This window comes from Electrona antarctica (genome assembly GCF_951216825.1).
Source record: "Electrona antarctica genome assembly, chromosome: 24".
Classification (NCBI taxonomy): domain Eukaryota; kingdom Metazoa; phylum Chordata; class Actinopteri; order Myctophiformes; family Myctophidae; genus Electrona; species Electrona antarctica.
The window spans coordinates 15,575,778-15,590,008 of NC_136803.1; the positions used below are offsets into that span (position 1 = coordinate 15,575,778).

Genomic DNA, 14,231 nt, shown 5'->3' on the forward strand with positions numbered 1-14,231 from the left:
TTCATTTTGTTTTAGTCATATTGTAGTCATCTGAAAAGTCTTAGTTTTAATCTAGTTTTAGTTGACTACATCTACAGTTGGTTTTGTCGACTAAATGTTGGCGGGACTTGATGGCGTCATAATTGATTTTACACTTGGTTATATGCTGAAAATAGCAGATCTACAGAAGAGAAGGATTTCAATGTGGCATCCCTATTTTGGGAACGTCATCATGGGCAAACATTTTCTCTTTTTGCCCCAAACAAACAGTGAAAATAGTGGATCTACAACACGTCGCTTGGGGACACGTTGAGGGCTTGTACTGTAGATCCACTATTTAAAAAATGGGGCTATACATAATGGTAACTTATTTTTCCCTGTCCCCTATTTCTCTCTGAAATTATGCCTCTGAGGAGAGGAGAGACGAGAGATAGAGAGAGTGCTCAGGAACACTGTTGTCATGGCTGCTATCTGATTGAAGCTCGGGCGCATTGGGGTCAGTCGTATATCCTCTGTCTTCATAATTCATAGCAAGTGCTTCATCATCTCAAGGACACTGGCAGAGGGAAATGGAACACGGTTTTTATACTTGAGTAAAAGTAGCAATACCACAAAACAAACAGTACTGTATTCAAAATTTGACTTGAGGAAAAGAACAAAAACATTGGCATCAAAATATAATATATAATAGAATATACTTTAAGTACCAAAAATTCCAATCTTCATTATGCAAAATGGCACATTTTATACACGTTACACAAAAAAGGCTATTTTCAAATCCTTTGCCTCTTTCTCAGGTAATATTTCATAATTTGGCCAATGTTTAAATATATATTTTTTAGAAGTAATAGTATTAGCATGTTGATTTGGTTTTTTAAAGTAAAATAACCTCAAAACTGTCCTTAAGTACGGTACATGAGTAAATGTACTTTCCGCCAGTGCACTTGAGTACAGTACAAGAGTGATTGTAGTTTATCCGCCAGTAGTACACACTGTGAACATGACAGCTAGGCTGTGATACCTGCAGAGCGGTCGGGTCGTCTCACGACGGCTGACGAGACGAGGCTGAGATGAGTAGGCTTGTGTTGAGATGACGACGTTAGCCATTCCAATTATTAAAGCACTCTGACACCGCCGGCCGGCCGACCACCACTCTGACAATGTGATTAAAATGAGAGCCGCTGTTTCACATCATGCATGAGTAATAGGCTGGGAGGACATGCATGCGGAGCACTATTTCAGACAATGTGATTCTGTGTTATGTACTGTATACTGTGTTAATATGGCTTAACCCGGTGGTTCAACAAACTCTTTCAGCTCGAGCCGAGACCACAAAAAGATACGTTTGGTGTCTGTCTCCGCCCGGAGACCCAAACTTAGAGAAATAGTATTATGAATTAACCACTTCAAGCCCTATTTGAATAGCCAAACTACAAGCTCACAGATTTCCAGATTTAGTTTTGGCTGAAAATGTCTGAAATTCTTTTGAAAATGATTTTGATTTCTTTGTTACAATTCAGTTTACAATTTGTCTTTTGAAATGTCGTAAAACTAAAACCAATAGGACACAATAAAAGGTTAAAACTATTAAGTTTAAAACTAAGTTTAAACTATTCCAGTGAAGCATAAACATGAGCTTGAACCCCCTACTCTTAGCTCCCCTACTCTTGGAATTGGATGATCTACAAGTGGTGTAGGTGTAAAGAAAAATAACCCAATAAGTCTAACAAGGCATCTTTAAAGTGTGATTAAACTTTAAATTGTTTATTTAGGTCTGTACATAACATGTCACACCAGCCGCACCCCTTTTGGGGGGCAAGTCATGCATACCAAAGGTGCGAGGTTTGCAAGCCCTATTGGGCGGGAAACCATTGAAATGGCATGCTATCCTCAAAAGGCATTCTGATGAATATAAACTTTTCCAGAATATTTAACCCAATTTACAGGCTTATCATTCAGTGCAATAATGAGTCTCTTACTCCAGACAGGCAGTGTAGAATATGTCCTATCCTCGGGCACATGATCACACTGCAGCACGTTGTGAGCTTGTGCTGTAGATCTGTTATTTTTGTCAAGTCCGGTACACATTAGGCTGCAATCACAGAGCCCTTGATGAATTCCAAATCTTTTCCAGGACTGGAAAATGTTTATATTTCCAGGAATTCCATAACCGTGGGAACCATGTACAGTAAGTCACATCTCCCATGGTGCTCAGTCTACCCAGTGTTCTCTCTTCAGATTGAAACCTTCCTCGCACAGTGACCGCATGGTGCTCAGTCTACCCAGTGTTCTCTCTTCAGATTGAAACCTTCCTCGCACAGTGACCGCATGGTGCTCAGTCCATCCACTGTTCTCTCTTCAGGAACCTCACGGCGTCATCGAAGCCTTCCTCGCACAGCGAGCGCATGCGGACGGGCGACGGAGGGAACAGGGCCTGGTTCAGACGCCCAAGGTTGTCTTTGGAAAACTGAGGGGAAAAAAACGGGGGAAAAGAGAAGCACAGAATGTATTATTATGAAACTACATTTTCATCCTCTTTTGAATTCTGTGTGTCATCTTTTGATAGCCACAAATGATAACAAAACAAAAAAGGTTTCTGAAACGTGTTTTACAGTAAATTGTCTATTTCCTTTGCCCAACAACCATAGTGTGGATTTTGGTATTTCAAAATGCAAACAATACTTTTTATTGGGTTAACGTTTTGAAGAAGGCAATTTGTTTGCCGAAACGTTGGTAACCCAATAAGTATTTTTTGCATTGCGACTACGAGCTGTGCGACCTCTCCTTTCTATTTTCAAGTTTGTCTCCCGTGGTCAGCACCTCCCTACCATTGGTGTGCGCTCCTACCTTTTTGTTTGCTATTTCAGATAACTTCATGTTTATTTATTTTTTCGTTTCCAAATTTCGAGTTAGTTATTTCCATCGGTTTTAGTTAACTATGGACCATGGACTAACACACTACACTAACCATGCATACAACGTTCATGTTTGGCAGTCTGAGGTGCAGGTTGGTGCGTCCACTACACTCACCATAACGGTCAGGTTTGGCAGTCCGAGGTGCAGGTTGGTGCGTCCACTACACTCACCATAACGGTCATGTTTGGCAGTCTGAGGTGCAGGTTGGTGCGTCCACTACACTCACCATAACGGTCATGTTTGGCAGTCTGAGGTGCAGGTTGGTGCGTCCACTACACTCACCATAACGGTCATGTTTGGCAGTCTGAGGTGCAGGTTGGTGCGTCCACTACACTCACCATAACGGTCATGTTTGGCAGTCTGAGGTGCAGGTTGGTGCGTCCTCTACACTCACCATAACGGTCATGTTTGGCAGTCTGAGGTGCAGGTTGGTGCGTCCACTACACTCACCATAATGGTCATATTTGGCAGTCTGAGGTGCAGGTTGGTGCGTCCACTACACTCACCATAACGGTCATGTTTGGCAGTCCGAGGTGCAGGTTGGTGCGTCCACTACACTCACCATAACGGTCATGTTTGGCAGTCCGAGGTGCAGGTTGGTGCGTCCACTACACTCACCATAACGGTCATGTTTGGCAGTCTGAGGTGCAGGTTGGTGCGTCCTCTGTGCTCGGGGCAGACGTCCTGCGGGCCGCTGAAGGGTGACACGGTGATGGTCCGTCCCACGGGCAGGATGGGCAGACTGTCTGTGAAGCCTCCGTCAATCCATTTCTGGACAGAAACAAATAAAATAAATAACGCACCTAAAGTCAGAGCGCGGTGGTCACATGAAGTGGACAGAAACAAACTCACAGCGTGTATCATCTGGGAGTATACAAAGTGTACTTTTTGACCCATTAAAACCTGGAAAACATCTGTCATTTTAGATTAACGACTTTAACCATTATTTTATATTTTGGCTATTATAAAATGGCGGATATACAATCTCAGCAAAAGTTGTCCAAATAGCAGATGTACCAATAGCAGAGCTTGCAGATTGGCTATTTTCGGACATGCAATGTTTCCACCCGAATATACGATGGAGAATTGTTTTTTTTCATTATTTCGTTGTGCATGACATATTTTGTGCAACCGAGACACTGTTCACATGATAATCCAGGATTATCATGTGAACACATACTGCCACACAGTAAAACAACCAATGTCAATTCATACATTTTGAACTATTTGGACAAAAAGAATTGAATGTGGAAAATAACTTTAAAATCCATTACCTGTCCTTGGAACTCTATGGGTCTGAATCCAGCATAGATGGGCACAAAACTACTGGCCAGCAGTGCCTTAGAAAGAAAAGAAAAGCAACATTACTCCTGCAATAATGATAATAATAATTAACATTTAATAAGTCGGCACCTAAGTGATGCAGTCATAGGCATGTGTCATGTATTTTTAAAAAAAGTGCAGTGTGAAATAAAACATTAGGCAATTTCACTCTGAAGGCCTTTGGATAAAAGATACATTTTAAAAGGTGACATTTTTCTGCAGATCAAGGGGAAAACAACAAGGGACATAATAAAGTAATCATAAACATTTAACCACTGAGCTGTGCAGTAAAAGAAACACACAGGGTTTATGATCAGTCTGCTTATAAGTCACTTAGGGCTTGTTGTTCTGTAAAGTCGCTTGTATAAATATCGGTAGTTGCTGGGGTAACAGGATTGGTGGGCACTGGGACATCTGGCACCTCCATGTAAAATCTAAATTTTATATTTGGAAGATGTTTTTTTTGTAAAGTAAAGTATACATGCTTAAACATTTGACAAATAAGGTCTAAATTTTCTACACGTCGCTACAAATACCGACAAAACCTCTATATCCATTTTGAGACGTAAACAACAAGTTGAACTTGAAAGATACATTTAAGTCTGATAATGATGTACCACTTTGGATTACTTTTTGACAAAATAGCCAATTTTACATCAAGGTGTCCAGATGTCCCTACTAGTGCCCACCTATCCTGTATCTGTTGCAGGTTGCGTGTTTTGTTTCTAAAGTGTACATGCTTATTTGGGCTTGCTTCCTATAATGTTGTTTAGAGTAGACCAGTGGTTCTCAAACATTGTCATGTCAAGGAACCCTCCCATAGCAGTGGCTCAGGGGTAGAGTAGCCGGTAGAGCAGCCAGATAGTAACGTGAGGTTCACAGTTTGATCCCAGGCTCCCGCGGAGTTACAGTGTGTTTTAACAGCGGGGGAGTGATCATGAATTTCATTGGCTATCGCCTAATTGCTCGCTATCGGCGGACGATGCCGCCCGAAAAGATTATTTGTATCTTTTCGGGCGACGAATAAAGTATTTGTATCTTTTTGGGCGACTTTCCTCCGCCTGCTATCGCCAGTAGTCGCTGGGTCCCATAGACAAATAATGCACTTCTGGAAGATTTGTCTGTCTGTCGCCTGCTGTTAAAACACACTGTTAGTGTCCAAGTGTCCTTGAGCAAGACTCTGAACCCCTAATTTACAGGTTGGTATCTTGCATGGTTTCCGGTGTTTGAATGTGTGTGTGAATGGGTGAATGTGAGGCACAATCTATGTAAAGCGCTGTGGATAAAAGCACCATTTACCGCAACATCTGAAAATATTTTGTGCCAGGGACCGCCGTGGCACCGTACCCAATTTGTGCTGTTAAAATGTTTAAAAAAAATACTCCAACATTTGTCACTCTTTTAACCCCAAGATTTGTTTTTTGGAAATAGCAGATCTACAAGCTCACAATGTGTCGTGTCCATGTGTATCTTCTATTTTCAAGTAGCCAATGTATGTATAGGTTGCTCATAACAAGGCCTATTAATAGTCACTTCTTTTGGGCCTGTTTTCATAGACCTAGTTGCTTATTTTCTCTCGCAAAACAAAACAAACGAGGGGCCTGGTCCTATATTTTATATACCCTTATGAGCTCGTCCCTGGAGGCAAAGCGAGATACGATGGCATTCTTGCCGCTCCTGGAGTGTGTGAGGGAGACGTGCAGACGGTCAGTGGCCAGGCTGTGGGCATCGGCGGGCAGAATCTCCTCTAGGTGCTCCCTGGAGAGAGAGCGAGAGAGAGAGAGAGACGGAACCGAGGCGAACAGATGGTCGTTTGTCAGTTTTTTTCCCTTTTTTTTTAAATAACAGTCCCGCCGGAGCGTCCTAAACGGAACGCTCTTCAGGGTGACGTGTAATTATTGGACAATCTGCCAGCCCCAGACCGACCGTAGAACACGGAAGATGCTGATCTGATGTTTGTAACTGGGACGCACCTGAGCTGTTGTACCACTTTCCATGCCAGCGAGTGCGGTGCATTTTGGAGAGTAAAGCCTCAGTTATACTCAGGTTAAATGTTGCGTTGGTTGTGTGTCGTATTGTGCACACAATTTCACACAAATAGCAGCGACGCGTTGTGAGCTTGTAGATCGGCAGTGTTCAGTGCACAACTATCAACTCTGGTTAAAAACTATAGCAGATTTAAAAGATGGCATGCAGGCTAATTAAGCAACACAGCTGCACCAGTGCCCAGAGCCAATGTGCAAGCATCGACAGTAGTCGACGGTACTGTCAATGCACACTGACACACCATATAACACACCCATGATTAGTTTAATTTAATTTATTTGCACATCATGGCATACTATACGGTCAGCCTTATGCAGCCTACCGTGGTTTACTTTTGATGTAGTTTTGAATCTGAATTGGGGAGGGAACTAAACTACAAAAACAGCCTATAGAGCAGTGGTTCCCAACGTTTGAGCTCAAGACCCAAAAGTGAAATTAGACGTTTGTCCCGGGGACCCAAACGAGTGAAAATAGCAGATCTACAAGCTCATAGCATGCATGGTTCCCGACCCACTGTAGGGTAGGGTTGTCTTACCGTAGCGTGAGCATGAAGTCGTAGCCTGGCGTGACGGCTCCAAGCCTCTGTCTCCTCACCTCATCTGCAAACCTGTAGGTGAACTCTTTACACAGCTGTGAGGGAAAGACCAGAACACCTGCAGGTGACTATGGGTAGTAGGCCTGTTGCAATTATTACATTATTTACAGAAATGTGTTGCGATGCAACACATTGTGGGCTTGTAAATCTGCTATTAAAAAAAAGAAATTAAACATTTGAAAAATTGAGATGGGACATTCTGCATAATGAGTACTTTTACTTTTGGTACTGTACTTTAAGAACATTTTGATGCCAATATGTTTGTACTTTTATTGAAGTACATTTAGAATTCCGGGCGTTTACTTGTAATAGTATTTCTATATTGCAGAATTGAACTATATTGCAGTATTGATACTTTTACTTAAGTAAAAACAAAATGGAGTACTTTTCCCACCACTGGTATGGGCAGATTGAGTTGAGCCACACACAGGGCCCCATCTTGCCCTTACCCCTTATGCCTAAACTTATTTAATAGCCATATTTTACTATTTAGAAAAACATTTTAAAATGGTTTAACTAGCCGATCTACATCGACACGCTGTGAGCTTGTAGATCAACTATTTGAACTATTTTTTAAAGTTTTTCAAAATGGTTAAAAATGATAAAAACTTTTAGGGATAAGGCTGCGCGCAAACCCCTCAGTGTTTGGGTACCTCTAACTTGTGCGTGTGCGGAGCGGTGATCACCAGCGCTGCCACCAGGGAGCCAGCGGAGGCTCCCGCACAGGCCTGGAGCACCCCCTGCAGCCTGGCCCCGTGGCGGAGGATGGCCCCCACCGCGCCCAGCTGGTAGATGCCCAGGAAGCCACACGCTGCGAAGGAAAGGTTGACCACCGGCATGCTGCAGCCACTGTCACTGACCACACGGAGAGGAGAGGACATGGTGATATAGTCATTTATTGCCAGTTCACACTGAAATTTGTCTTGCGACCCAGTAGCCATGTGCAGGTACGGTCGCCCCTAAACCATCTCCGCCGACCTCACGCCGACCACTACGGTTCTTGTATTCTTTATTTTGTTTTACTGAGAATAAGGTTAGAAATAAGTTTAGGGTTAGGCATAGTTTTACTGGGGTTAAGTTTAGGTATAGGGTTAGGTTTTGGCATAGTTTTACTGAGGTTAAGGTTAGGAATAAGGTTAGGTTTAACCGTTTAAGCATAATTTACTTAGGTTACTTTAGGAATACCAGGCCGCGCAGTTCCGCCGGCTGTACGCCCGGGGCGAGTTGGTAAACGGGTGACTCGTCTGGTATTCGTAGCCATGTATGCAGACAGTATACACACATTTGACATAGCACAAAAAACAATAACAAGATTACATACATATAGACATGACAAGACAAGAGCAATGTCCACGGCTTCTTACCCCTGGCCAAACTCCTGATTAAGCCTCAGACAAAGGACCTCTTTAGTCTGACCTTATTGTATGCCGGGACACTGGGTTGAATTGGGTTGACTAACACTAAAAGACTAAAAAAATATATATTTTTTTTATCAGGAGGCCCCCACATTACTTGATATCATGATGATACTGTGGGGACGTCTAAACCTTTCACAAAATATGTACACAATATTTTTTTGATAATGAATATATTAATAATGAGTGGGTTGGTAGATGCAAACAATAGAACTAGCACAGGTGCCATACGTTCAGAAAGTTATCACTTTACTGTATACCAGGAAAAGACAACTCTAACGTACAATATCTTATATTACAAAAAATACATCTGTCTCATCATATCGCATTATTAATGTAGTGCATTATCAATAAACGGCACTAAGCAGTAATAGCAGTAATAAAAGTCTTACTGTCTTAAGAAGGTAACTTGATATCTAGAGCCAAACCAATGGGCTATTTATCATGTTAATAATAAGGAACCTTCTGGTCCACGTTGTCATGATGTTAGAACAGAATGAATGGTAATACAAATACACTCCATGAACACATCAAAACGTTAACAGTACATGTTATGCTAAGTTTAACAAGCAGCAGGATTAGAAGAACAGTATAATATTACCTCGTTCATCATGTTAAATCATAATATACTACATGTGTTACTCCTGTCCATGTAAACATTAGCCGGTGCCTGGTGTCTGTCAGACTGTCAGTGGTGAAGCAGGCGGTAACCTAGGCAACCACCTTACCAGCCAATCGCATGCTGCTCACCGCCCGGCCGGGCTGTGGGATGGTTCGCCTGTGCATGTGACTTCAGCAGTGATTTCAAAATAAAAGCTTTCGGCTGCTTTTGACAGAAAAGAAAAGAAGAAACTTATATTCAATGCTTGAAAGGTTAATTAAATGCAACGTTTTGAGACGAGTGGTTTAATTGGTCACAGGCCAGGCCACGGTCTATACCGTTTACTTTACTTTAATTAGTTGTAACTTTTACTACAACAATGAATGAGCTTTTAATTGCAAGGTATTGATACTTTTACTTAAGTAAAACATTTGAATAGTTTTTCCACCACTGTCTACGTCGACGACGCTGAGTGAAGTGGTTTGCCATGGGTTTGCCCCGACCGTAGCCTCCCTCCTGGGCCTGACGTAGTAGGCCTAACTTCAATCAAAACACAGGTGGGAATAATAGATAATATATATGAAGCAGCCAAGCAGGTGAATTAATTATACAGGAAGGTGAAATGGTGAAAGAGAATGCTAAACAGAAAAGTAAAGCCAAGGCCATGGTGCGGAGAAAGAGGTAAAACAATAAATAAAATGTCTGGATCTGGAGGCTGGTAAAATGCAAGACTAAAATGTTTAAATCTATGTTGGTCTCTGAAAATAGTTGCTTGGTAGGCTATAGGCCTAATAACTGTAATAATAATAATAATAGTAACTACTACTACTACTACTACTACTACTACTATTACTACTACTAATAATAATAATAATGTTAGCTGGGGCATGTTGCTGGGGCATGTTGAGCCAGCCAGTCTGTGCATGAAGAGAAGCCTAGGCCTATTGTCTGAGGATGAAGATGATGAGCAGACAGAGAAGAATGGGATGCAAATCATGTAAAAAGTGCTTTCCCACCTGTTGCTATTTCTTCCTACAAAGCTATAAATTATAAAAAATAACCTGCTCACTGACTGACTGCTTATCACCTAACAATGGACTTAAGGCAATATTCTCTTTTTAACAGTACCAGTACTGTCAGTGCCTTCTTGCATATGCAGCACAGGATGACAGGAACATGATGCTACGGATGCTGCTCATTCAATAAGGTACGTAGGACATTAAAGCAAATAGTTTACTTTTCTATTCTATTCTGCTTTGGTGTTGTGTGTGTGTGTGTGGGGGGGGGGGGGGGGGGGGCACGTGTGGGGGAGCTGCATACGCCTGAAATAATAAGCAGGGTTTTTTTTCCAGTGGAATCCGTCTATTGATGTAGACGAGTGTAACAAGTGTAGAATACTTGAACTCACTGTGAGGATATTGACGAGATTATTCAGATGTTTCTTTTCTCAAAGGGACCATGCTGTGCTCTCTGTTCGTACTCGTAAACTTGTATAAAAAATGTACTGTGATGAGTGGGCAAGAATTGCACGGAGGTTGAAAGGCTGTTTGAGAGGAGAGAACGCCTGAGGTGTTGGACGGGGGAGTTAAGCTGTAGTTACGGAATTAATTCTCATGTGGAACGCTTGTTTTAACCCAGTAAGACCCGAGACCGATTCTACAAAAGGTCTTCTAAAAACAGTTTTCGGAAAAAAGCATAGGCTATATCATAATATGGTTCTCAAACCCGAAGGACCCCCCAAATTATAGTATGTATTTGGCTGCCAACTCCCCACCTCAAGATATTTTGTTTCAGGGATCCCCCAGATGCAAAATTTGAGTTAAAATGTTGCTTAACATATGTGTATATATACTGTGTGTGTGTGTATATACACTATAAAGTATAGCCTATGCATATTCTAAGATTTTTTTTCCAAATCAGCAGATCTACAACTTTTATAGTGGCCAAATATCAATTTGGGGGGGTCCTTGACATTAAAAAGTTTGAGAACTACTACGCTATGGTTCAGGTGATCTTTGCTTATAAGAACAACTCAACATGTGTGTAGTGTACTGGTTGCAGGCAGAGTGCCCTTATGATGTGTATACGTGTTCCACTGAATAATTAGCAGTGTGTACGGATTGCATAATTAGCCTGTGTGATCAGTGTGTGTTCGGAGGGGGAGGGGGGGTTAACGAACGCTGCAGCTAATTAACGCCTGTTTCACAGTCATCAGCATTTCTCGCCCCCGGCTCCGATCAATGGCATTAACCAGTAGGACATCCTCTTGTCTTTGACCAAAGGCCTAAACACTGGAATGTCCTGCACGTCAATTTTCTGCAGGATTTCCCTCTGGAAAAAATATCAATCATCCTTTACAAACTGCACTTTGGGTTCTGGGAGACATCAGGCGGGACTGCACTCCCTCGCTTTGCAGTGGTGTAAAGTAACTAAGTACATTTACTCAATACTGTACTTACAGTATTTCCAAATTGTCATTACTTTTACAAATAGGCAAATACTGTACTTTTTTATTTGAACAAGTTGAGTTACTATAGTTACTTTGGTAAACAAGCCACTTCTTATCACCTGACGGGGGAGTTTCCCCGGTTGGACGCACCGTGTGGAAGGAACACGTTATTCCAACCAGTTGAAAGTTCCTAGCTTTCCCCTCCATCAGGCGCCCCGGCTGACCAGAGATTACTGCATGTTTTTTGTGAGGGTACCTACCCTAGGGGACACGGGGAGAACACACAGAAAGGCCCTTTCGCCATCCTCACCTAGGGTTAGGGCAGCGGTCCCCAAACCTTTTTGGCCATGCACCTCCTGTTACCTCGTGACCTAGCTGACGCACCCCCCAACGCAAGTTTTGTTGTTGAATAGAGGAAGGGAGCGCTGCCGTGGTCATTTGTTTGTTGAACTGAATACAGGTGCTCGTTGGCGAGGTTAAATCATGAAAATAAAGAAGAGGATCCAAGGCACTCTGTTCCAGTGAAGTGAAAAAAGCCTTTATTGTAAGTTAAGGCATGGCAAAGATCATTACACAAAAAGGGAGGACCAACGCGTTTCGGCAATCAGCCTTCCTCAGGGTCCCAAGTCTTGTTGTATTTGGCCGAAAATTATATATATTTTTAATATGATTATGGCAAATACTCACATTATGTCACTGCACTGAGAGACATGCAGCTGCTGTATACTCCTGCAGCTGCATCTAAAATTTAACCCCTGGCTAAAATTTAACCCCTGGCGTAGAGTATGACTGTGAGTACTTTCTCCAGCAGTGTCGCTTTGATGCCATATACAGTACGTGCAGGAATTGTAATTGAAAACACCCAAAATGCCTGGTTAATTAATTAATTATAATCAGTTTTTTTGTTTCGTATTAGTTGAGACTAAGCATCTGTGACTGCTCACTGCCACGTCTCTCCTCCTTAGAGACATTGTTTTGCCCTCTGGCGAAACAGCCTTGAAAATGCTGTCCTGAGGGCTGTGGGTAGTGTTGCCATTTCTGCTTATTATTAGGCATTTGACTCGATCCACAGAGGCACGATGATGAAGATCCTTAAGGCCTACCGTGTCCCTCCCAACTTACTCCGGGCAATAGAGACCTGTATGCAGGAACAAGGGCCAAGGTGGTGACCCCAGATGGCAACAGTAAGGAGTTTGACATCTTGGCTGGGGTACTGCAAGGGGAAACCCTAGCCCCCTTCCTCTTCGTCATAGTCCTAGACTACGCGTTAAGGAATGCCATCAATAGGCGAGAGCAGGAACTTGGCCTCACCATAACACCAAGGAGGTCGAGACGACACCCAACAGTAGTCCTGACGGACCTGGACTACACGGATGACATCATCCTGCTCTCTGACCACGTGGAACAAGCTCATGCGCTCCTGACCAGAGTGGAATCAGAGTGTGCCAAGGTGGGCCTCCGACCCTTGGCTCATGGGTCAACTCAACCGAGCAAGACCTGAAAGTGAGGAAGGTACTTGCATGGAGGGTCCTGAACGGCATGGCCAGTGTATGGAACTCCAACCTCCCCCGTCAAACCAAACTCGCTTCTTCTACGCAACGGTAGAGTCTGTTCTCCTATACTGTAGTTAATGCTGGACCCTGAAGCCAACCCTGCAGAAGTCGCTAGACGGGTGCTACACCAGAATGCTGCGAGCAGCACTCAACATCAGTAAGAGCACACATGTTACCAACACAAATCTGGATGATGGAATGCCAAGGGTGAGCCAAAAAATAGCAGCCAGGAGAATGAGACTAGCAGGACACTGCCAAAGACACCAAGAGCTGCCAGCCAGCAAACTAGTGCTGCATGTGGGAACCTACACAAGGGCACCGGTCACGAGGACGTCCCACATTAACATATGTGGATGTACTCAAGAACGACGCAGGAGCACAAAGCACCAAGAGCCGGCCAGATGTATGGAGAACCAGGATGACTGGAAGCAACGGTGGAGGGTTCGTCTGAGGACGACCTAGAGAGATAAGCGACTTTGGGGCTTGTTTTTCTGTTTTATTTTGTATTGTTTGCTTGTTGTTTCTAAAGTGTTTAGTTGCTTATTTTGGGCTTGCCGTCAAGAATCTGTGGTTCCCAAACATTGTCAACGACCCCCACATTTATATGCATTTAGCTACAGAGACCTCCATCTGAACATATTTTTGCGCCCCCCCCCCCCCCCCCCCAACACACACACACACACACACACACACACAGACACACAAAAAAGGAAAAAGAAAAGCATCTCCATTAATTCAAGGCTTCATGACGTTTGTAATTTATAGCAAATATTCCCACTTTCCGCCAGCTGCAATGGATATATAGCCACATGGCACGCTTCACTCACTAACGAGACAAAAAACCCACCGCCATGTTCGCCACACAATTCAGAGAGGGATTTTTGAGCTTTTATTTTTGGAGCCGAGTCTAAATATTTAATCGGGATGAAAGAAGACATAATATAAAAAAGGTGTGTGTGCGTGTGTGCGTGTGTGTGTGTGTGTGTGCGTGCGTGCGTGCGTGCGTGCGTGCGCGCGGGGATGTGGGAGTGTAGTTGGTTCAGCTCGGAGGTTCAGCTACGCAGCAATAATTCATGAACGGCTCTATTTGATGTTTTATGAATTAATTCTGAGCATGAATGCAGAAAACTCATATCATATCTATTTATTTGTATTAATATTTTTCCATGCACTGATTAATACGAATATGTCTTCAACATGGTGTCTGGGTGGGACCCCTAGGGGGTCCTCAGAGAGGTGGGGCCGCCAAATCTTTGTGTGATAGGACCTTCATTATTTTTTAGTTTTTTACATTAACCACTTTAACCCTCGCATCCCTTTATTTTGGGGAGGGGGCCGAAAAAGCCACCTGCAA

At 43.0% G+C, this 14,231-nt stretch overlaps 1 protein-coding gene across 2 annotated transcripts; it reads right to left on the minus strand.

Annotated features, from left to right (window-relative positions):
- Nucleotides 1-398: 398 nt before the first annotated feature.
- Nucleotides 399-8,992, minus strand: pnpla4 (patatin-like phospholipase domain containing 4). Of its 2 annotated transcripts, XM_079494993.1 has the most exons (8): nt 8,876-8,992; nt 7,513-7,714; nt 6,800-6,894; nt 5,841-5,976; nt 4,170-4,235; nt 3,514-3,666; nt 2,288-2,446; nt 399-2,225 (listed from the first exon to the last, which is right to left on the minus strand). In XM_079494993.1, exons 2-7 carry the CDS (start codon nt 7,696-7,698, stop codon nt 2,315-2,317), a joined length of 768 nt encoding a protein of 255 aa, XP_079351119.1. In that variant the 5' UTR covers nt 7,699-7,714; nt 8,876-8,992; the 3' UTR covers nt 399-2,225; nt 2,288-2,314. The 2 variants fall into 2 exon arrangements, with proteins under 2 accessions (XP_079351119.1, XP_079351118.1); XM_079494992.1 differs by having other exon boundaries at nt 399-2,446.
- Between the last annotated feature and the right edge of the window lie 5,239 nt (nt 8,993-14,231).